Here is a 24,910-nt window from a genome sequence, read left to right as displayed (position 1 = left end):
ACGCGTTGACAACTTCACTTATCTTGGAAGTCTGATCAGCCCTAATGGGTTAGTGTCTGACGAAATCTCAGCACGGATTCAAAAAGCTCGTTTGGCTTATGACAACTTACGTCACCTATGGCGAAGACGAGATACCGTCTATCAATTAAGGGATGAGTATACTGCGCAGCAATTCGTTCTGTTCTACTTTACGGCTGTGAAACGTGGCCATTAAGAGAAGACACTCGCAAGTTACTAGTATTTGACCACAGATGCCTTAGAAATATTGCTCGCATCTGCTGGAATCATCGGGTAAGTAATAGTGAGGTTAGACACAGGGTATTAGGGAATGATGGTAAATCAGTTGATGAGGTGATGAATCTTCATCGACTGAGATGGTTGGGTAACGTGTTACGTATTCCTGAACACCGATTACCACGATGCGCTATGCTGACTAGTGTAGGGGATGGTTGAAAGAGAGTTAGGGGCGGCCAATCAAAACGTGGCATCAGAGGGTGAAGTCACTAACTTTTAGTCTGAGCCATGTTGGTAGATGCAGACTACTTGGTTGGGGTCCGCGTGACTATCATAACCAGTGGTTGGAGACTCTGTGTGACATGGCTCAGAATCGATCACAATGGCGTAGGTGTATACACTCTTTGTCTTCCCTTAAACCGTGAGATTAAAATTGCTTCATATCTCTCTTCCTTCCTATACTATATCCTTATATACAACCTATAATTTATATACTACTACCAACACTAAATTAACTACTATTAATCCGGTGTTGATCTTGTTGTGCTAACGAGGTATGGCAACTTGGACCGATGCATATGTGTGCCTAGTCCTACGTTGTATCTGACTGACTGAAGCATGTTCAATAAGTTCGATTAACTTCAGTGAAATCCAGCAATCATGTGTAAAATCATATGCTCGACTTCAGTTTGTACTTTTCTCTGCCAAAGTTAGTGACATTACGTGGCTACGTACACCTCGGTAAACGAAAAACCGTTATAATCTAAAACTTAATAGGTAAAAGTCGAATGTATTATCCAACAACCAGCTGCTCGCGTGCTGAGCGTATTTGAAGACAATGGAGATTGGTTCATACCAGTATGTGAACAAAGTATGTTCTATAAGAAGGAACACAACACTCGTATTCTTTGTGGAAAGCCTATATGGATTATATATATATATATATATATATATATATATATATATATATATATAGGCCGTTGAACTGGTGTCATAGGGTACCAGGTCCTATAATATCTCGATTTACAAGTAGGTTGTTAAGTAGCAGTGGTTATTGGGAAAGAGTTCCCTTCAATTTCACTTCAGTTAAGTGTGATTCATTTAATGTTTAATATTCGTTTGTCATCTTATTCTCTCACTTTTGTGAACTAGCCGTCTACATTGAAATCTCCTTATTTTAAACATCTCAGATTCCATTATGCTTTATCGCGGTTTCTGTTAGTGTGTATTATGTCTGGGGAATATAAGCCATTTTTTGGAGTCACTATCAAACAGTTATAGCTGTCAGCCTACAGTCAAAACTTTATTTTGATTCACACTAATAGTGCGTGTTTTTCATTTGAGTTATTGATTATGTGGATTCAGTATTTCTAAAAAATAAAGTATAAAGTTACTACAGAGGATCGGTTAATTCGACAGGAAAACCATACGTAAGCCGTTTTTGTGTGTTTTTAGTGCACCACTTTTATGTATGACCAGAAATACAAGGATTTTAAATGATGGACCTGTTATTCCATCTGACACAATACATAGAAAGACGTAATGCATCATTTACCTAGTAATTTGTGGTAGTCAGTCGGCTACAACGTAGGACTAGGCACACATATGCATCGGTCCAAGTTGCCATACCTCCTCAGCACAACAAGATGAACACCGAATTCATAGAAGTAGTTAATTTAATGGTGGTAACATATAAAACAAACATTGTATACAAGGATATAGTACGAGAAGAAAGACATATGAAGCAATTTTAATCTCACGGTTTAAGGGAAGACAAAGAGTGTATACACCTACGCCATTGTGATCGATTCTGAGCCATGTCACACAGAGTCTCCAACCATTGGTTATGATAGTCACGCGGACCCCAACCAAGTAGTCTGCATCTACCAACATGGTAAGGTATATATTGTTTCTGTAACTTTTACTTATGATTATATTTGAAAATTTCACCAGACGGAGAATGTGATATTTGGTTATTATCTTATAGGTATGGAACTTTTCCCCACTTACTTCAAATTTTTTTTGTTTGGTGTTCAAGACTACAATTGATCAGTCTCTTTTGGGATATATGCATCCAGTACGGATTGCTTCGATATTTCTTTAAGTCACTAGAATCGTAGGCAGAGATGAATGGTGGCTAGCGGTGAGATTCAGGACGCGCGTTTCGCTCTATTTCGGACTCTTCAGCTGAGTGTCATTGCATCCTAGAGTTGCTCGCTTCGGGACTCGAACCCACTACCGTTTGCTTCAAACGCCACTTCATTATCCTTTTATCTAATGATTACAGATAGCCACTAGCTGACGAGTCCTAGATAGAGCAAAACGCGTGTCTTGTATTCTGCTGCTAGCCATCATCTTTCTTCCCACTTATTCGGTTTAAGGAACGGAGTAGTTCAGTGGTCTCAGTAACCGGATCAGTGGGTTGCACATAAGTCTGGTTTAGTTTAGCTATCATGATTTATGGTCTTGGCTGTAGTTTACGTCTTAGCATGTCATTTTTTTTCTTTTCAGTGTGATATTCACATACTAAATGATTGATTAGCTTTATGTCTCCAACTGCTAAACTTAAAAGGACATTCTCCCTACTGGTGGGTTCGGATATAATTATAAAATTTCTTCTTCCTAATGGGATTATAATACCACTCACAGTAAGTTATCTCTGTAATTTTATATATATAGGAAATAAATCTATAATTTTCTGATTATCATATCCGTTTCAGTATGTGAGTAATTTTACATCGTTTATTTCACTTCTCGTTGGTTTATTTGCATTATTAAAGGACTATGTTAAGAAAGCTATTTAATTTCAGTTGCCTAAGTATAGTGAACGAGATTGTGAAGGCTAATTTTATTGTTTAATACAAAACTACAGAATGTCTTCGTAAAATATGAAAACCATACATTAAATACTGCATTTATACACCTTCCATCAATTGTTTCTTACACACTTCGTCGTTCCTTCATTCATGTTGCTACATTTACTCTCTGTTTACATTCCTTTTCTCTTCAATTTGATTTTATCAACCTGCTGCCAGGCATTCCACTTCTGATTGGTGTCACATACTACTTATATCTGCCAACATAAGTAGCATACACATAAGTACTAGTGAGTTTAGTTACATTTACCACTGAAGTTGTAATCATTATAAGGTCATTAAAATGATCATTACGCCAGATAGTTTGTCAGCTCGTAAATCCAATGGAATGAGTCAGCCAATTATGAAGCAATTATCTGGAAAGTCTGTTTTTATTTTGGGATTTATGTATCAGAGTTCTAAATTTATAATACCTGTTGGACATTTTTAGCACCTACCTACTGACCACCAGATATACAGACCTCATAACTGTCTGGATTTTTATTGTACTGTTGTTTTTCATCGTTATTAGTTTTAAAAAACACCAGATTGATTGTGGATGATACTACTAATTTCTAAATAAATGAATGAGAAGCCAATTCTGTAGTTAAGCTCTCGTTTTTGGCTAATAGGAGTTAAACATTCAATATAGTTGTGAATCATTGTTGACTAGGACCTTTAAGATGACTTTGTAGGTCAAAGGGACTTCGACTAAATTATTAACCCTATGACAAGAGCCTCTAAAAGTGGGATAAGTCTAGCTGCCTTACTCGAAGTCTCTACCTACTCTTTATAATAATTTTCATGGTAACTAGGCTGTTACAAAGGAGCTATGAAACAGTATGGATTAGTGTGTTTACATATTTTAGTCGGATTTAACTAAATTACGGGGTCAGTTAGTTTCATCCCAAGCACCATTTAGGTTCATATATCCGAAGTTCGTCCTTACCCAGTGACTATACAAATAATCTAGTCGTTTAACTGGATTTATTCACATTTTTATACCAATCGAGCGTGTTTGTATTTTTCCTCCATTAATCTTTCTCAGTTGGCCTGTTTATTTTCTGACTATTCCATTTATGTGTAGTGTAACTTCACAAACTGATATATCATTACTATTCAGTCAATTATGTTTGTTTTTAGATGAATGTTCAATCGATATTATCTCATGTAAAAATAGTGTAATTATCGAATTTGTTTCACATGTCAAGATTTCAATATACTTAGAACTTGACAAATAAACCAAAATTGTATAACGATCATATTGTTTGTGTATAATTTTTCAGGTGAATTCAGAGTCAACATTAGAAGAAATCAAATTACAGCTTTGGATTTCCGCAGCTAAATTACCGTTATTTGATATATTACAATCAAAGAATGACTACATATTTGCTGGTGTCAACCGAGATACTGCTGACGAAGAAGAGTTTTATGATATAAATCGTCGACTTCATGAAATTCCACTTCTTTTACCTTACTTACGTGTTGTTGAAACTGCAAGAGATACTACCCTATTAAAAATCAGTAATCAGAATGCTGCAATCTCCAGGTGATTATTTTTGTGTTGAAAAATGGAAATTACATTTCCTATCAACTATCTGCTAGCTCGAATGTTTTTCTGGGACCTTTATCATTGAAGATAATAATTCTGCCGTCTTAAAACACGTTGGTCATGTTTCACTCAATCTGGCTTAGCGGCTTTCATATTATGCATTATTTACTGACACTGGGAATGGACATGAAATCAAACAGCCATTTAGTTCATGATATGAGGTCAGGGAGCAAAGAACAGTTATATCGTCTAACACTTTACCTATTCATCACGGCTCTTTAGATGGGGATCCCAGAAGTTGTGTATCTCAACTGATGTAAACGTCAGGCATGACTGAGAATAAAATCCCAGTGTCAGTCATGCTGTAGTTTTATTTCGTGTTGTTTATAAGAAGTGGTTTTTAATGGTATGTGTTTTGTCTTTTTATTCAAAACGGTACCGTTTAACGTACTCATTAATTATGAAGCTTTCTTTCACTTATTTCTTCAAAACATTGTAATTTGTCTTTATTTAGCACTTTTCTGATCACTCTGCTGTGGCAATTTTTTATTTGTGCAATAATAATGGAATGTGTTTCTGGCTGGACATCCTACCATGGATAAATGTTGCCAACCGCTCAGTCGAGCATATTTCTCTGACCGTTTTTTTTTCAGACCAAGTTCAATAATATTTGAAGAGAAAAATAAGTCCGTCTAATTTCAAAGCTTTATCATCAGCTATAATACATTCCTTAAAATATGCATAGAATTAGTTCAAGAGGGAATCAGAATTTTACTTCTATGATCAAATAGGGAAAAAAGGTTGGTGTCTCACTAACGAATTAAACCATCATTTGAATTACGAATGATGAAACACAAATGTGACTACTTATAAGTAGTTGAAAGTACATTTCAGTGTAGTGTTGATTTTTTAACCTGATTATTCCTCTCGACAATTCTCATAACCTCTTATTTTGTTCGCGTTGAATAACAAATGTAGTATCCTGACTTGATTGTTCGTAATTAAAGAAATGGAGGAAATAAATATTAATGTCAACCTTACATTTTAAATGCTGTCTCTTTCTTTTATGCCACTACACTACAGCAATGAGTTTTACCATCTATTAACATACTGATATTTAATTTGAATAATCACAAAACAAATGTTTCAAATATAATTTTTGTCTGAGTAGTTAAATTCAACTGATAACAAACCATAAAAATAGTTCTCGCAATTGTTGGGAAAACCAAGTACAAAACATGGTAGCCAAGAATTCCAACTATCATTATATAAATGTGGATGGTTTACTAGTTTTAAGTTTACGTGCATTACAACTAAGCTTCTACTAACCCAAGGTGATGTAGTATTTCATTCAACTTAAATCCATGATTTATCCCTGGCGAAGTTTCAAAATACTTCAAGTTAGCAAGCTTTTTTTTTCGGTATCAACATTACAGTTAATATGTCCATATTAATTGTTGTTCATGGTATAAAATAAGATTTTTTGTGCAATGATCTACGATAAATCATTGCTTTTATGTATATAAAACACCAAATAGTTTACGTATTGCTAGCATAGTTTAGTATGACTTAGCAGCTAATTTGTCAAGTAAATTTCAAGTAATTACAAAGTTCAGTAATAATGGAAAGTTGATTAATTACTGTGACTCTAACAAATTTTGAATATCAAACGTAAGGGTTGTAAGTGAGTGCTTGTAATTTACGGATCTCACCAGTTACATATTAATACGATTACTATAATATCCACATGCACTAAATGTACCACTTAACCCCGATGAGTTGAGACTACTAATGGCACTGTCTGCACTTGTATTATACTCAGTAGTTGAATCGTTACTATAGCGATAGTGAAACTAAAAAGACTAATTATGGTAACCGTAGATGTGGAGCTCTAAACTAGCCTGATTATGACATTTAAAATATTTTAGAAAGAAAATAAAATACAAACAAAACTTTATATTGTGACATCATGCGAAGATAGAGCTATGACTGCATTTTTGCCATACTGAGTTCGCATCATTCAGTAGAGGGGGCAGCACAGATAAGAAACCAATATCGAGTGTTTAACTATGAACAAAATTAGAAAAATCCGACAAACCTAAGATAGGCAAAGTAACATCCAAAAGTCTTTTCACGGAATCCAGCCAAAAATCAACGGCCTAATTGGTTGAGATACTAGATGAGTTGTGAAGTCAAGAATAAAAGCCGAGAGAGAGAATAATATCGGTCATTGTTAATGTCATTTTGTTATAGGGTATAAGGATCATTTTGTAATGATCGTAGGTTGTCTTAACAATCTTCTAAATTTTAGGATTCATAATTACTCGATACCTGACTGGAGCCTGTGTGGAAATGTCTCGATCATGTCACACTTCACTAGGTCCAGAAGTACAAGAGTACTTATTAATATTTTTAAATCTCCATTTCCTTTAACTTGACGAAGGTTTTAACTCGATCGCTCAAGAAGCGCTTGACAGTGTTTGGGTTGGAAAGGAGTACCAAGAAAATCGGTTGACTACCGAAACTTTATTCAAAAGCATACAGTTTTGTAAGGGATTATGAAGAATTTTTATAGCTTTCTAATTATACTTTTTTGTGAGAACTAATATTCAAACGGCCTCATAGACCGAAACAGTTGGACCGTGTTCCAAATATTCAACTTAAGTAATTGAAGGTCAAAAGCTTTTCTCATCAACCCACAGCATGTGAATGGTAGTCGTGTTCCGCGAAGGCGCTAAGCAAATGGAAAGTCATATCATCACTTTGAAAAAGATCAAGAGGTGACTAACAGGCATTAAGTGATGTTAAATAGCCAGTCTAGATAAACACAAAGTTTAAAAATGAGCTGTTAATTAGCTGAGAGTGTATGGCAGCTTACTGGAGTAGTTACGTTCTCCGTGATATGTTTTTTGATTTTGAAAATTCTTTAATTCATCGCTGCATTATATAGTTTATAACTTTTACTTAATTTTTTTTAATATTTCAGTTGTACAGGTATACCACATACAGATATCATACGTGCTTGTAGAACAAACCCTGAAGTAAAATGGGCACGATTACGTTTATTACGCGTCGCTAATATGCATACAAAAGCACTGAATCAAACCGGATCAGATGGTTTGATCCGTTACTTAACTTCAGCTAGTAAACGTGAATTAAGCCAGTCATTAAAAGTTCTTCTCCAAAAGCAAACACATCTTACAATAACAGCATGGGTATTAGATGGTAAAGACCCACCGGAAAAATGTCGTGTTGTCATCGAATTAGATAAGAAAGCTACTGTATTTAACGCTTTAAATGAAATTTTGCATGCACAAGCTGAACTGGCTAGACAAGATTGTCAAGTTAAAATGAGTTATGGTCTCCCAGAGGCATCAAATTATTTACTGAAAGTTTGTTGTTCACAAGCTTATCTATTCGATTCGGACGAATTACTCATTCACTATGAATATATACAACAATGTATTGAACATTATCAACATCCTTGTTTAAGTCCAATATTAAAGAACGACATTAAACAAAGTTTGCATAACTGTCTTAATGAATATAATAAAAATCCTATTTATCAACTGAATCATGACAACGATAGTTGGATAATCTCTCCGAAATCTACTCTAAATACCTATGCCAGTAACTTTGATAAAAGCAACAATAATTCAATTGATTTATATCAACAGTTAGAAAATTTTTTAATCAATCATGATAAATTTGACAAATGTGAGACTGATGAATGCATAGACAACATTGACGACAATTTTATCGACTGTCGATCATTTGTTGATTCCAATAAAGACGATGATACATCAGCTTTTAACGACATTGATAGTGCTCACCCAGTCCTTTTATCTGAAAACTGTTCTTCAAAAAATGTTGAAGGTAGGCAAAAGAAATCAGAATCTCCATTTACACTCACATCTGACCGTCAACAAAATGTATCTCTTTGGGAATTAAGTGGATTTTTGAGTGTACAAGTTTGTTCAGCACAGTTTCTTGTCGAAAATATTGCAAATTTAAATTCTTCCTCAACAACCTCCCTCTCCTTATCAACAATTGCATCCTCTTCAATACATCAGTCAAATCCTAACTTAAATGTTGTACAACATACAAGCGTAAATGGTGGAGCTGCTTTAGATGGAAGTTATGTTGTACGAGTGGGAATATTTCATGGTAGTCAGTTTTTAATTGAATGTCAAGTAAGGTGATCATATATATATTCAATAGTTTTAAAATGTACTTTTCTAGGTTCCAATTATGAAATAAACATATGGTCATATATTATCATCTTGATGACATTTTCCTAGATTAAACGAAACGAATTATTGCTTGTTCTGCAAAAACATTAAATCATCAGTAGTGTTTTGAACATTTTTCACTATCAACTAACTATAGGCTGTATCCAGGCGATGTGTTTTAACGTTTATTGACTTGTTGTTATGCTTCTCAGACCTGACTTTTGCGTAGCCTTCTGATAACTACTGTATTGTGACACAATCTTGCTACTGCTCCCCCCCTAAAATGCTATTGGCGTTACCTTTTTTAGAACTGGAATATTTGTAAAATTAGTGTTATGGTAGTCTCGTTAAATAGTTGTCTCATTGAACTATTTTAATCAAATGATTACACTCTGTATTAAGTTGCTACATTTTTCAACAAAACTAAAAAAAAAACGGAATTAGGCATTTTTAAAGAACTGTACTGGATTTGAGTATTGATAATCAACTCTGTTCAAAAGAAGAGGGACATAAATTTTCGGATTTACCGAAGTCATATAGTATTTTATTTGTATGCGAATATTTATTTTTTTCTTAATTTCTTAAACTTACATTCTGTCGTATATGAACTTTTTGTGCAGACGGCTTGATATTACATGTATTTACGTTCCAATTCTATCTGTTAATGACTATCAGTTATATGTTTCTCGAAAAGTATATTTTATTTCATCTTATTAGAATCCAGATTTACGTCTGTAAAACGGAATAATTTTTTTCTTCACAATGTTCTACTTTGTAAAGGAATGTTTGCAGCAGATATGATCAAATAAGAAGTGAGATGAGTATTAGTTAGCTTAACAGAATTAACTGTTTCACCATATCTCATAACTATTTGCTAAATTGCTAATGTAATTTAATTCAATCTTATTTTAACGTAATAATTGTATCACCCATTAAATTATTTTGGGATCGTTGGAGATGATCAACTTCATAAAAATGAAAATCATTTTCAAACAAAACCCTTCATTACTTAGTACTTTATTCTGTTTTCCCAGTTTTTTGTTGATAGTAGTGCTTGGTATCGTTTCTTTCATTAAAATTTTTTTTAGTTTGGTAGTGTTTTCCCAACTAGTTTTATCATTCACTTCATAGATTTTTGCATCTCTGAAGTGTACTAAGAGATCTATAAAGATCTCTTTCTAGTGATTTTGATAGGTTTTTACGTCAAAACATAATGCATGGGAATTTCGGAAATACAAACAGTTTCTTGACCTATTTATAGCTGTATTTCTACATGTGTGAACAACAGTCAACATATCCACTCATTGATGTATCACAAGTGTATTAAAAATTTCTTGATATTGATTGTAGAGCGGTTATGATCAGATCAGCAACTGTTGGGGTTTAAACAGGATTCATATTCCGTCCGTCTTAGATTTTATAACCAGGTAGTATAATAATCATCCTTCACACAAAATTATGCTTCGAATCCTAGCCAATAATTGTCCACTTTGTTACTGGTTTGCATCAACATTTATTTGGTATTAACGTCTAAGTATTTTCACTTAAGCTTATCTTTTCAAAAATATAGGATTTTATGGAAACGTATTTCACTTTGTTTTTTTAGACAACTAAAGAAAGACCGGGAAACTACTTAACATGGCGTGAATGGCTTAATTTTCACATTCTATTAGCTGATCTACCTATTGCTACACGCATCTGTGTAGCGCTTATACGAATCAGAAAAATTGTGGATCGAAAAAATGTGAGATTTGTAAGTTATACTAGTAAATAACTTATGTTGTCTCAATCAGAACTGAAACAACAAATGTTTTGTAAAAGTGTCTTTCATTTGATGGTACTTTGAAGATTAAATGTGAAAAAAAGAACATTCTGTTTTGTTTTATATCACTTCAAAATATTGTAATAGAAAAAGCGCACAGTATAAAATGAAGTTATTTTTCTAAAATCTAATAGATAAAATAGATGATTCTAAGTAAATAAAGTTAGTTTGCTGAGATTAGTAAGATATATAAGTTAGTGTTCATGAAATGTATTGGTATATGAAATGGAAATTTTTCCTTTCCACATTTGGATTAATATGGTTATATGATTTTCATAATCTTATTTGGAAGTCTATTCTGCATTTAAACAGATCAAGATTAGTTATTAAATCATTTTTTGATTGTAATGTCAGTTTAGTTCAAAGTGTATTTCTTCAGAACAATTACTTTTTGCAGACATGAAATAGGTGTCATCCAATGTTCTAACAGTTCAGTGTGACACAAGGTCCTGTAAGAGCAATTGTATTTACTGTCGATTTGTATGTTGTTAATGCAGTCAGTTCTTGTCCTCATATCATTCCACTCGATCATATCAGTTCAATACTGTTAACGTTGTCTTGAGAAGATCTAGGGCTTGTATATATTGGTCTCTGATTGTTTGTTTATATCACATAGGGAAAGGAATGGTTAATCGAGTCTTCGAGAGCGAGGTCGAGTAGCTCTTCAGTCTATATGATTGCTTAGACTTCTTAAAATTGTGCCCTCAAATATATATTACTATTCAATCCGTTGGGTACAACTTCGCAGCGTATTGGTGCAAACATTTATGTTTTTTACAGTTAGTTTTTGTTGGAAATCAAGTATATTTCCAGCTATCAATATATAAAACTGAACTTTAAATACATTTCTATAATTTCTGTATAATATTTTTCATTTGATTTTAGTGTGAATATCTATATGGCTGGGGTAATGTCAGTTTATTTGATCACAATGATTTCATGATCACGGGTGAAATCACTTTAAATTTATGGCCACCCTCTTTAGTTCAGACGGCGGATGAAAGTCTTCATCCTTGTGGTACTGTACTTGGTAACCCCAATCCTGAATTCTCAGTACAGGTAAATATTATTCTATTTATATTTTATTCATTTACTCCGTGTTTTCAGGGAATCTACATGAAGTTGTATGTTATGCATTTATTGTCAGTTTCGTCGGCAGGAATAATTTATCATCTCAAAGTCTAATGCATATCACTGAATTACAAATTGGAAATATTCTCAACTTGTTCTATTTTATCATAAATGTTTTATACAAATAAATCGCTTCATAGAACTTGGTTACTATATGCAGATTTTAAATCCATTGTCTCTGGTTACACTGTTTGTCAGTAAATTGTATAAGTACAACTATGCTTAAATTCCAATCTTTTAACATGTAAACAAGACTGCATACATTAAAGTAATTCATTCACCAGGTGCTTGGATATGAGCCACACTCCAGTTGTGAGGGGCACTGATATCATCCGGTTACCGAAACCGAAGTAGGTAAGTCGGGGTTCGAAACTAGGACTTAGCGATTAAAAACCGGACATCTTAATCCCAAGACTAAATAACTATTAAGTGTCTGGAAACAGTTGGGCCTACGGTGATTTCCAATTATGGACTATCAATATTGTTCTAATACGAACGGGATCTATTACGCACTCGATAATACAAGAACTGACATGCACAAAGATTTAACAGTAACTTGGAAATTATGGAACCTAAGAAAAAGACAGGAGTCCCAAAAAAATCTTAGTATTTAGCAAAATTATAACATATGTTCTTTTAGCCTGAGATAGTTGTTTACATCCACCTTTTTTAAATTTTCCTACAGTTCTAATCTCGTTTTAACCATAAGGCATTGGGACAAATAATCCTCAGGAGGAGTTTTGTGAAGATTTAGTATTTTCATAGTTGAAAGCGTGAGTCAATTGAAGCTAGACAACCATGGAAAACCTGGAAGCACTGGACGGTCGTTTCGTCCTTTTATGGGACTCCTCAGCAGTGCGCATCCACAATCCCGCACTCTCGAGATTCGAACCCAGGACCTACCAGTCTCGCACCAGAGCGCTTAACCACTAGAACACTGAGCCGGCATTCGATGGTGTTTATGTCTAACTTCAACCAATGAACGAAGTTGAGCAACCGTTCACCAATTGTCTTCAGTGAGTTGATAATGATAATAATCATATGCTCACTAGTGACTGACTTCGAAAGGTAAATCCAGGAGTTCTAGTGAGAAGCAGTGACCAGTGGAGTTCAAACCACGTCTGTTGTGAGATATCAACTCACTGAAGACAATTGGTGAACGATTGCTCAACTTCGTGAATTGGTTGGAGTTAGACATAAACACCATCGAATGCCGGCTCAGTGTTCTAGTGGTTAAGCGCTCTGGCGCGAGACTGGTAGGTCCTGGGTTCGAATCTCGAGAGTGCGGGATCGTGGATGCGCACTGCTGAGGAGTCCCATAATAGGACGAAACGCGCGTCCTGGATTCCACTGCTAGTCACTATCCATGTTTGCTTATAAATACATCAGTTTAAATTTATTCTAAATACTTGTTCTCGATGCTCATTATCAACATTTTAACTTGTCTATTTAATTCTACAAAAAATGTTGATTATAGATTTAATTGTCTTTTGCAAAACTAAAGGCGTGTCTTTTCATTTCATTAAATTCAATAAATCATTTAATACAATTGACGTTACATTAAGATTAGTTAAAGTATACATTTATGGTGTGTTTTTATGTATGTATATATATATATGTATTTATGTGTAAATAGAGTTGTTCATAAAATCAATCATCTAACTCATGTATTTGTGAAATTTTCAATGATTATGGTGTTACTCAGTTACAAGAAGAAAAAAAAAGCAAATTATATCGTGTATGTATTAGTTGCTAACTATCTCTTGTTTTCTGTTATCATATGCAAATAAAAAGAGCATTATAGATATACATTAATAGTATTGCATATTACTATATAGACTTCCTCCATGTTTTGTTATTCTAAAACTAAGTCAAATATTAAATGTTTCTGTGAACCTGGTTATTACATGAACGTTAATTGGTGCTGTTTTTTTTACAGTAATTTGGCACTGTTAACAGTTGATTTCGAACCTACCTCATTAACTTAATTGATAGTCTATTACAAATGCAGTAAATAGCTTCAGTAATAAATATTTTTAATTCCCATAGGTTACATAAACCTAAATCTGAAGACTTAAGTGTCTTTATGTTTTGTTTTGTTGTTTTGACTTGTTTTCTTAGTAATCATACTTCTGTCCTGTCTACCAATTACAACTAGACTTGGAACGAAATTTCAGACGTTCCTTTGTCGTCCCCTGATTGATAAGCCAGTACGAATTTTCTGTTTTACTTCTTGTTTTCTCTTTAGGCTGAAAATTTACCTCATGATTTGACTTACAACGATGTGAGCACTTATAGTGTTCTCTTTTTTGCGCTAAGTGGGTTCTAATGAGGTTGTGGCGGCTAAGTTAACACGTGTGATGTAGACTTAGTTAGATATCGTGAAACCAAAATTTACGATTTCGAACTTAAAGTTGAAGAATTCTCAAAAAGTTTTGACTGCAAAGCTATGACTGAATTTTAATTGCCAATGACTGAAAGACTTTCCACAGATTCTGTCATACATATACATGAAGATTGTCGTTTATGACGAATCCTTTGTGAAGTGTATTTGATTCTGAGTTAATAATTTGTAAGTGGTGTTCAGATTTCGATTAGTTTTATAAGTATTTTATTAAGTTCTATTTGTAATTGAATTCATGATCATTTCCACTCATTAAATGTAACTCACATTCTAACTATCGCTTTTTATTCCGAAGTTAATTCATGATTTTATGAACGAATTTTCGACTTCTCTAATGAAAAACAACGCTGATTGGTAGTTTATATGTAATTTTACAATGTGGCCACTTGATGGTTGCTCACGCGATTCAATGATTTTCCCAAGACCCTTATAGAACTGATATAAGAAGATCAGACAACTGGCCAGTGGAATAGGCTTATTTGTTTGACAAAATAGCACGCTTATATATAAAATATTGAACACAAGAATAAACATGACTAGATCTGATAACCTATTAAACAAAATCAATTTTGTAGGTCGCTCATTCTCTAATTATTTGCGGCTGTGAGGTTCTATACGTTCGAGTGCTGTTAGTTGTATATCGTATTCTTCCGTAATCAAGTAGAGGATGTAAAAAGCAAAAGACCTAACCGTTAGGGTTTCCCCACCCTATCATTTTATCGCACGACTGCCACAATTACTGACGTGGTTCGGCCGTTTCCTAATGTTCAATGAATCCTGAGTCTCCAGCATTTTCCCGTTCATTTGACGAGTGAATGCTGGATATGAGAGTGCGATTTCCAACGAAGGTTTTATTTCAAGCCTTAAATTTCACTATATTTGTGTTTCCCATCTTACATTTTATGACATGCTACAGTGACATGTTGATAGGAGCCTGGTATGAATAGCTTTTGATGGTAAAATGAAATTTTTTTGTGATAATTGTCTCTTATATGTAGTAGTCACTCACTAAATGAACTGAAGAATCCCCGAAAATCTGGGATGCTGCGTACTTATTAGGCACTGAAAAACAACCGAGTAACCTCAGTTCAAACAGCGTTTTAAATAGAAGCTTACCACTATTTTGTATCGTTTGAGACATCATGATTAAAATGAAGAGATGGACACCAACAACTACCGTAAACATAAAAGTGGAAATTGTATTTGTAATGATTCCAGTGATCTCCCCAGTGGTCTGGTCCAGGCATCTAGTAAATAATCAAAGATCACAATTACCGAAAATTGGAGTTATTTTATTTTTAGTCACTGAAAGTTTTACAAGCATAATTTCCTTTTCAACGTCTTCCATAAATTCAGGGCCCAACTATTGTGAAACTTTGTTGAAGTCTAGACTCTTTTTACAAAATTATTATAAACAACTAGGTTTTTGCGTATGACATTATTGTTTTTAACATCTAAAGCGGACTAATGTAAACGGAGCGAAATTAAGTCTCCTAGTTACAAATATTCGAATGGATTAACTCTATATCTGTAGTTAGTCGTACTTGGAGTAAAGCCAGTAAATTCCATTCATTCTTATTGAATATGTTAGTGTAGATTGTCAGACCAGCTCACCAACCGGTATTATTGTACTACGTGTATTGGAGCTAAGAGCGCTACATAATGTACATACTTCAGTGAAAGTGAGCGATCAAGTGTAATATTAAAATGGACATATTTATTGTTCAGGCAACTATTTACACAACTAGACACGATATCTGATAGTGTGTTCCAGTCTAGACACAACACGTGACTATGCTCACGTCCCATCTCAAGGTCGAACAGTATGTGAGAGATTATAAATAAGGTATTCTTTCGAAAGAAGCTAATCATACACGTCAAAGTTTCGTTCCACATATACTTGTCTGGGTCAGAAGGACAGATTCATTTGTACTTATGGTTTATGTGCACTTGATGTCATTTTTCATATAACTGTGAATACTAATGTACAGCTTAAGTAAATGATTTCGTCGAAAAGAAAATTTTCTTCACTGAATTCTCTTAAAAGTTAATACATCAAGAACTACCGACCAAAACTCCTGTGTGTGGCCATGTCCAAACAGTTGTTCCTTGGTTCCAAGTGTTACACTCAGATTGATATGACCACCCCTAACCCAATTTCCTTTTCAGGTCCTTCAAAACAGTTATTCTTTTATAGTAGGAATAACTGGGAAGTGACACTTGTCCTCATACCCCTTTTAACTGGTGCGGCACTTCAATACAGGCTGATGTATATAAAGTATTAATTTATCCATCGTTTAAAGAAAGGGAGAATTTTTTGCTATGGTTACAAAATTGACATTCTTTTCACTAGCTACATTCTTCGATATTAGAGTTATTTTCGTTTTCGTCCAGATTTCCAGTATAAAACTCATCAAATATACTCATTAGTAGATGGTATAGAAAAGGTTTGGAATGCTGTTGGGTACCAAGCATTATGACGGGTTAAGTGACTTCAGACATTTCAAATAAATCGTAGATCCGTTTTTGTGTCATAAATAAATCTACATTTCTGCCCATCTTCTCCCCTAACTTAAAACGTATCATATATGTCTGTAGGTAATCATGGAAAACTCAGTAACGAGTAAAATTCATTATTAAACAGCAGTTACCACCAGTTCACTAAAAGAAACTTTTTCTCTAACATTATGTAGTTGCGTCAGTTTAATCACTTGAGGTTCTTCCGTTAACACTAATTCATAATACAAGCTTATATGATGCTTTTTAAAACACACGAAGTCGTACTAGTTGTGGTTATTGTAAATAAGGTTATTACTCACTTTTCTTTACTTTGCTCTTCTTTTTTGCAGATCAAAATTCATAACCCAACTCAAGGTCGCATTCGTCGACCAACAGTGAATTGTTTTATCAATGCATATCATACAAAAAAATTTCATTCCTCTTCATCCCAATCCTATTCAGATAGTCATTCATTAAAATCACGCAATGATGGTTATGCTAAGAGTACAAAAGTAGATTATTCATTTTGCGCAAGTGAAATAGAAGGTGATGTGGATACTTGTTTAGGCATAGAATCAAATAATAATTTAACAATTCATAATAATGCTTATGTAGGAGATATACCATTGGAATTCGTGTCTAATAAGTCTTTTCAGAATAACACTATTACTTCATCAGTAACAAATTTAACTAATAAAATATTAGAATCAAGATTACGTGAAATAGTTAGTCGTGATCCATTATATGAATTATGTGAACAAGAAAAAGATTATTTATGGCGTGGTCGTTACTGGTGTTTAAATAATTTACCTTCAGCATTACCATGGATATGTCAAGTTGTTAATTGGTGTGGTCGTGAAACGTTAGCAGAATTCTACACTCTTATACATCAATGGCCACAACCATTTAATGTTGACATAGCTTTACGTTTACTTGGTGCATTCGATTTAACAAGAAGTAATTCAAATCTTATTGATTTACCAAATGGAATTAAAGTTGGAGCAAGTGGAATAGCTGATTCATATTTACGTGAATTAGCTGTAAATAGTTTGTATAATCTTAGTGATGCTGAATTGAGTGATTATCTGTTACAACTGGTTCAGGTAAGATACAGATTATATGTTTGTTTTATGTTCATTATTGTTATGTTCTTTTACTGTTTAGCATCCCTTGAACATCATACTTCACTCGACGTTTCTCAAATTAGCGAGAATTGAGACCAAATAATTCATAGTTTCAACAACCCAAACAACAAAGATCCATTAGTAAAACTATTAGAGTTTACATGGGAATCTTCTAGCATCTTTACTAGTTCCCTAGCGTTAATTGGTTGAAAACAGATCAGTCAGTGTGTACCCATTTGAGCCAGGTCAGATCATTCAATGGTCAGATCTCTATGCTGTTAAAAACTACAAGGTAGCTCATAATTTTTAATACAACAAAAGCAATAAGTATTGTAAGCAAAGATGGATAGTGGCTAGCAGTGGAATCCAGGATGCGCGTTTCGTCCCATTTGGGACTCGTCAGCCAGTTGCAGTCCTAAACATCAATGGGAAGATTCAAACAAACAATACCAGATGGATTTAAAAAGCTATAAGTGTTTCTGAATTCATTCCTGGTAAAGTATCAATCAATAATTAGTAAATTATCTTTCATTCTGTGACAAAATTGTTTTTCAATGAAATTCAACAATCTCCCCAACCTCATACTGAAAATTATCATGTGCTCATCAGTGACTAGCTTCAAGAGAAAATTCGCAGAGTTCTGATGAAAAGCCGTCACCAGTGGAGCTAATGCGTATCGGGTGTAAGGCAGTTACCCGCCAAAGACATGGGAGATGATCCCATATTGTCGTGGATTAACTGGGGTTAAACACTAACACTGTTGGATGCCGGCTCAGTGATCTAGAGGTGGTTAGGCATTCGCGCACGAGATTGAAGGTCCTGGGTTTCAAAACAGATAAATACACTTTCATCTCATATCAAATTCACGAATGAGAATGAAAATGAACATGGTGAACTTCCGTTCTTAGATTGTTTAGTGAACAGAAATATAAATGGAGTTCTAAATGTATCCATCTACCGAAAGCCTACACACTCTAATCGTTACATCGACTTCCATTCAGCACATCCTTTCAGTGCTAAAATCTCGTTAGCCTTAAATCTTTTTAGAAGAGCCAACAAAATCATCACTTCAGAAGAGGACAAACTAAAAGAACAAAAGAATATAATTAGCATCTTACAATTTAATAATTTTCCTATGAAGATTATCAGAAGTACATTAAAACAAGACAATTCAGCACGTAATAATAACAATAATTCGAATGAAATACCATGGATTGGTACTGCAGTTTTACCATACCGTGATGGCACAACTGAAGAACTCCAAAAAATCTTAAAACAACACAGAATTAAAGTATATTACAAAACAACGAACACTCTTCGAAATACTTTAGTTCGATTAAAAGAAAAGATACCATTCATGTCTACACAGAACTGCGTCTACAAATTAGGTTGTGTCGACTGTGATGCCTTCTATATTGGAGAGTCGTCTCGCGAAATCATGACTCGCGCCAAAGAACATATTAGGTACACAAAGAAACCTCCTAATAATCCTGTAGAACTAGATAGATTTCAAATTAAATCGGCATTAGCGGTTCATGCCATTTTCAATAATCATCAAATTGATTTCAAAAACATCAAAATACTACAGAAAGGTTTTTCCAATCACAAAGAAAGAAGAGTAGCTGAAGCTTTCCATATAATGCTTAATCCCACTGCCCTCAATAGAAAGGAAGGCCTTACCATACATCCTACTTGGACTATCTATCCTAGTCAACCAGTCTAATATTATTATTTACAATTTCACACCATTACATTACAAATTAACTCTATCCTTTGTCACTATAAAGGTCTCACATTTTTCATCATACAAACAAAAATTACATACATGTCACTTATGAATAATCACCTTGACCGCAATGAAATGACGTGACATTGATTTATTCAGACCTGTTTTTGATTGATCACCTAATTATTTTTGGATTGTTCCGTTGTACTATTTAAACTTGGATTAATGTTAATTTGGTTATTTATTCTCTGAAGAAGTGGCTTACACTGAGTCACGAAACGCCAGAAAATCTAATTTTTCTACTCATTGGGATATTACAAATATATTATTTATTTATAAAAATGGTATACAACTAAGATAATTTTTCAGTGCTCATCGAAAATACAGAAGGAAATACCTGCTGGAAATCAGAAAGTACTGCAATTTTTAGATCATGGTTGAAATGATACTTTTTCATGATACGAACCTATTTGGAATTAAACTTAAATTTCTTCAGTGCAGGATCAAACACGTTGTAGCCTAATTTAATATTCCAATCTTAGTTTATATTGCTTTTTAGAATTTGAGTAAATACTTATTTTGTGTGAGGCATATGTATATCCTTTTATTTATTATTTAGGCCCTTAAAGCTGAAACCTATTTGGACAATGCATTAACTCGTTTTATTTTATATCGTGCTTTAAAAAATCCTCTGCAAATTGGTTTACGATTGTTTTGGCATTTACGTTCTGAACTTCATTTGCCAGATATGCGCCTTCGATTCAGTCTAATATTGGAAGCATTTTGTCGAGGTTGTGGACCAATGTTAGTATTACTTTCTCGTCAAGTAACTGCTCTCAATCGTTTAGAAGCGTTAAGTACACGTTTAAAAGAATTGACTAGTGAAGATGAACAACGTGAACTATTCCGTGAAGAGATATCTCGAACAGAAACCCAACATGATCTTCAATGGTTACCATCTCCGTTATGCTTAAGTGAAATCTTGGGTGAATTATTAATTCACAAATGCGATGTTAAGCGATCTAAAAAAAAACCATTATGGCTTGTATGGACAAATCCTGATAGACTGGCACAATTTCATCATCAAAACTATCAACTGATATTTAAACATGGTGATGATCTCCGTCAAGATATGCTGACACTTCAGTTACTCAAAGTATGTTTACACTCATTTTACGTGTACACAGTTTATCGTACGTGCTTTTTGTAGTAAACGGTTTTCCCGTGTGTTGCGTTCAGTTTTTACCTTGGTTCACCGTTTTTGTAACCCATATTTAATCCCAGTTAATATATATATCCAACACTTGCATTTCATATGTATCCATTGTCTGAATCCTGAATTCGAAAAGTCTAAGTACAAAGTGTATGGAAGATATATATATTTCAAGCATCCATAAATAAACGTGCAGTGCGTGAATATTGGAAACGACTTTCAACCAGTTCCAATGAACTAAAAGTGACTCAATTTTTTAGTCACATTCTAAAATTTCTCATCAACGGGGGGCAGGGAATCAGAGCCGCCGTGCAATAATTGTCAACCGTTCCATCCGAGTTTTGATAACAAATTTTAACCTTTGAAAAACGTAAACATCAATTCTATTCAACTGCCCTATTTTACTCATATCTGTGAATGTATATCGAGATAAAAAGTTTATTGGCATTTTTTTCAATCGCGTAGAAATGGAACTGAAGTCGCTAAGTGTCGTGACAAGAGAAATTATATATATGTAACCTAGAAGCATTGGACGGCCGTTTCGTCCTATTGTGGGACTCCTTGGCAGTGCGCATCCACGATCCTGCCTCGCGTGATTCGAAGGACACTTAGAAATTCTGTGTACATATTCGTAATATTTGAATATGTTAATATTAAACCTGAAACATCTAAACGTTACAAGAATAATTACTTTTGATAAGCAATTGAAATATTGGTCATACTAAGCACAAATTTACAGGCCTACGTCTGACATAATAAATTTTTATGTCGATTATACTGCTAAATGAGAATTAGGTCAACTATATCAATTGACATTTAGTAACGTTTCATTTCGATATGATAAAAATAAAAGCTGACATTTATCTAGTTGAACAATATAAACATTCTTATTAAATTTTGCATGTACTATTATTAGACAGTTCAGTGTTTATTAGATGATATAGACATTTGAAAAAAACCATAAATAGTATTACTTATGTATGAGCGATAATCACATTATCATTATTAATTCCAAATGATTATACAGCTTAATCACTATGGTTTGATTATAATTCATCAGTATTATTTCAGTTGACCTTTCCCATAGACATGATGTTATTGTACCACCAGTGAACTGAACTTAGTATGTAATTTCCAACTTATAGTATAATAAATCAACGTTAATGATAACTTATTCGTAAACACTTAAAGGTCAAAAAAACCTTTTTATCAATAGTGACTGAATTGTTTTACGTAAGAAAGAAGTTCAAAATGATTAGTTCATTTAATTCACAGTTAACATAATACCATATGCTAAGATAATCGATATTGACTATCTAAGAATATGAATACAAATGAGCCTTAGCACAGATAATAAATAGTTGGTTATTGTAAGGCTGAAAGTTTTCTTACATTTTCGTGCTTGAAGAACACACGGGCTAGTGAATTTCTAACCGAAATAATACGAAACACATCAGATGAAACTATTAAACTACTTCATTGAGAATTCGTGTTAAACGCAATGATGGAGGAACTGTCGTTAAAAAGTGAAGGTATATGGAATGAGATTAACAAAAAATCTTCGATACAATTTGTAACGAATTGAAAAAAAAATTAAAACCGAATTGTGCGTGGCCCCAAAAAAGACCTTCACTCGATTTCCTAACATTTTCGATTGTCCTGAACAATGGCATCATTATTATTCCGTTATCGCTCCGCGAATGGGACAATGGAATTCATAAAATTGTGGTTGTGGGTCCCAGGAAAAAATGAATGAAGCATTGCATTGCAGCGACAAAAAATCCAAGTGATTCCATCAGCAGTTTCACTTGGTCGCTGAGGAAGATTTCACATGTCACTTAGTCTGTTTCAAATTCCACGTCCATTAACCTGCACATCCAAGAATTGTTGTTGTACGTCAGGGAATCGCAATCATGATTGTTATGCACATTCCCGCGAACGACAGTTCAGTAACCTTCAATAAATTTACAATAGATGGTGGCTGGACATCGAGTACTCATGCTAGTCCTTCATGAACAATATAATAACACTATTCAAATTACTTCCTTCGTCCAATCGGCTGTGAGGATCCGCTAGGTTTTCTATGGCCATTTTTCTAACATACAAATTTAAAATACTGCTTCTGATCCTTATGGACATGAGGATCGCGTACTGAATAGTGACAGTACGTCGCCCTTTCATAAGTTATGATGACGCTCTTTAACTCTTCAAGTGATTGGGACGCTACCAGATTCAATGTACTCAAGGATGCGTTATCCATGTCCATGACAACGTGAGAAACGGTAGAGCTTGTACTTTGTACGTTATTAACATTCATAATTTGAAGAAAAGGGGTTCTGTCGACAAGTACTTACATTTCATATCAATTTTGAAAAATAACTAACCAATTTAAAACTATTCATTTAATTGGACGTAACGGAATGAAAAATTTTTAAAATTGGATGAAAGAAAATTAACTAGAAAGAATAATGTACTTGCATACAATGTTATAAAATACTTGATCGGATTATAATGACTTATTTACTAACCAGACAAAAAGAGGTTGCGTAGATGTATGATAAGAATTGTTACACGTACTGCATGTTTCTTGTAATACATCGACAATGGTATAACTTAATTTGGAACACAGAAAATGATTTTAAAAAATTGGTAACCAGATTCTTTATACAATTGAACCAATGGATTTCAATTACTCATGTGAACTTGAGTATGATATCGTTTAGATAAAATTATCAAACATACTAATAAATTCGTTGTAGTTTGAGGGTAATTTCATTACGAACTGTGGTCAACTGAAGAGCTATTGATAATGATTGCATTGGGCAGATGTAATAATGTTATAAAACGCCTAGGACTTAACAATTCATGCCATATTTAATTTCGAACGATTACAAGTAATGGTGGTGATTATTTTGCGTACAGTTTTTCATATACACCAGTTGAATCTTTTATACTGCTTTTACGACTTTCTGAATTCTGACTACATCGAATGACTAAACAAATGAGATTCAGTTAATCCTTATAATCAATAAGGTTATTAACCCATCAACCACCGATGAATAGGTAAATTAACATCATTTATTTATTCAGTGGGAAAATATGCATGTAAATGCGGTTTTATATTTATTTATTCATTTTGTAGTTAATGGATCGTATATGGAAAGAAGAAGGTATGGATATGTGTTTAACATCATATGGTTGTTTTGCAACAGGTTATGAAATGGGAATTATTGAAGCAGTACGTGATTCACGTACTGTAATGTCTATACAAGGTGAACGTTTACGTTCCGCTTTACAAATTGATTCATCACAGTTATATAAATGGTTAATGCAACATGCTAAACAAAAGGCAAGACAGTTAAATCATTCACCATTAGGTGATAATTCTGCCTATGAACGAATGATACGTACATTTACTATGTCATGTGCTGGTTATTGTGTTGCTACATTTATTTTGGGAATTCGTGATAGACATCCAGATAATATAATGGTTGATTCAACTGGGCGATTGTTTCATATTGATTTTGGGCACATCTTAGATAATCGTAAGAAGAAGTTTGGTTTTACGCGTGAACGTGTACCATTTGTTTTGACAAAAGATTTTATTACGGTAATTGCACGTGGTAATCCTGATGCTGGGGCAATAACAACAACTAATACTCCATCATCAGTCACCCATAATACTATCGGAGGAATATACGGTAATATGTATTTCCAAGAATTCACTGATTTATGTGGTAAAGCTTACCTTCTTTTACGTAAACATTCAAATCTCATATTAACATTATTAGCTATGATGTTACCTTCTGGATTACCTGAGCTAACTTCAGTGTGTGATTTGGAACATGTAAGAAAGACTTTAGCTGTCGAAATTGATAATGAACATGAAGCACTTGCTTATTTTCATCATAAATTTAATGAAGCCTATTCTGGTGCATGGACAACAAAAATTGATTGGTTTTCACATTGGATGAATACATGAGTGACTGCACAAAATATTAGTGATACTGTTACATGAATTCATTTAACTTATTTTCTATCAGCAATATGATTTGATATACTCATTTACTTATCGCACTGTATATTCTTCAATGCTTTGTAACAAATTGAAACAGAGT

The 24,910-nt window shown here is 33.8% G+C and overlaps 1 protein-coding gene across 1 annotated transcript in view; it reads left to right on the top strand.

Annotated features, from left to right (window-relative positions):
- The window catches only part of Smp_164960 (phosphatidylinositol-4,5-bisphosphate 3-kinase catalytic subunit alpha PI3K), a 27,190-nt gene extending 2,324 nt beyond the window's left edge, over window positions 1-24,866 (top strand). Inside the window, exons 2-9 of the mRNA XM_018793233.1 lie at window positions 2,746-2,882; window positions 4,376-4,638; window positions 7,628-8,834; window positions 10,480-10,626; window positions 11,581-11,754; window positions 17,080-17,832; window positions 20,199-20,735; window positions 23,935-24,866. Of these exons, the coding sequence (XP_018647766.1) occupies window positions 2,781-2,882; window positions 4,376-4,638; window positions 7,628-8,834; window positions 10,480-10,626; window positions 11,581-11,754; window positions 17,080-17,832; window positions 20,199-20,735; window positions 23,935-24,774 (4,023 nt within the window). The 5' untranslated portion in view covers window positions 2,746-2,780 and the 3' untranslated portion in view covers window positions 24,775-24,866. The remainder of the gene's footprint in view (window positions 1-2,745; window positions 2,883-4,375; window positions 4,639-7,627; window positions 8,835-10,479; window positions 10,627-11,580; window positions 11,755-17,079; window positions 17,833-20,198; window positions 20,736-23,934) is intronic.
- Window positions 24,867-24,910: the final 44 nt, after the last annotated feature.

This window comes from Schistosoma mansoni, chromosome 1 (assembly GCF_000237925.1).
Source record: "Schistosoma mansoni strain Puerto Rico chromosome 1, complete genome".
In the NCBI taxonomy this organism is placed as follows: Eukaryota; Metazoa; Platyhelminthes; class Trematoda; order Strigeidida; family Schistosomatidae; genus Schistosoma; species Schistosoma mansoni.
Note: the sequence above shows the minus strand (reverse complement) of the source record. Positions and strands in the feature narration are given on the sequence as shown.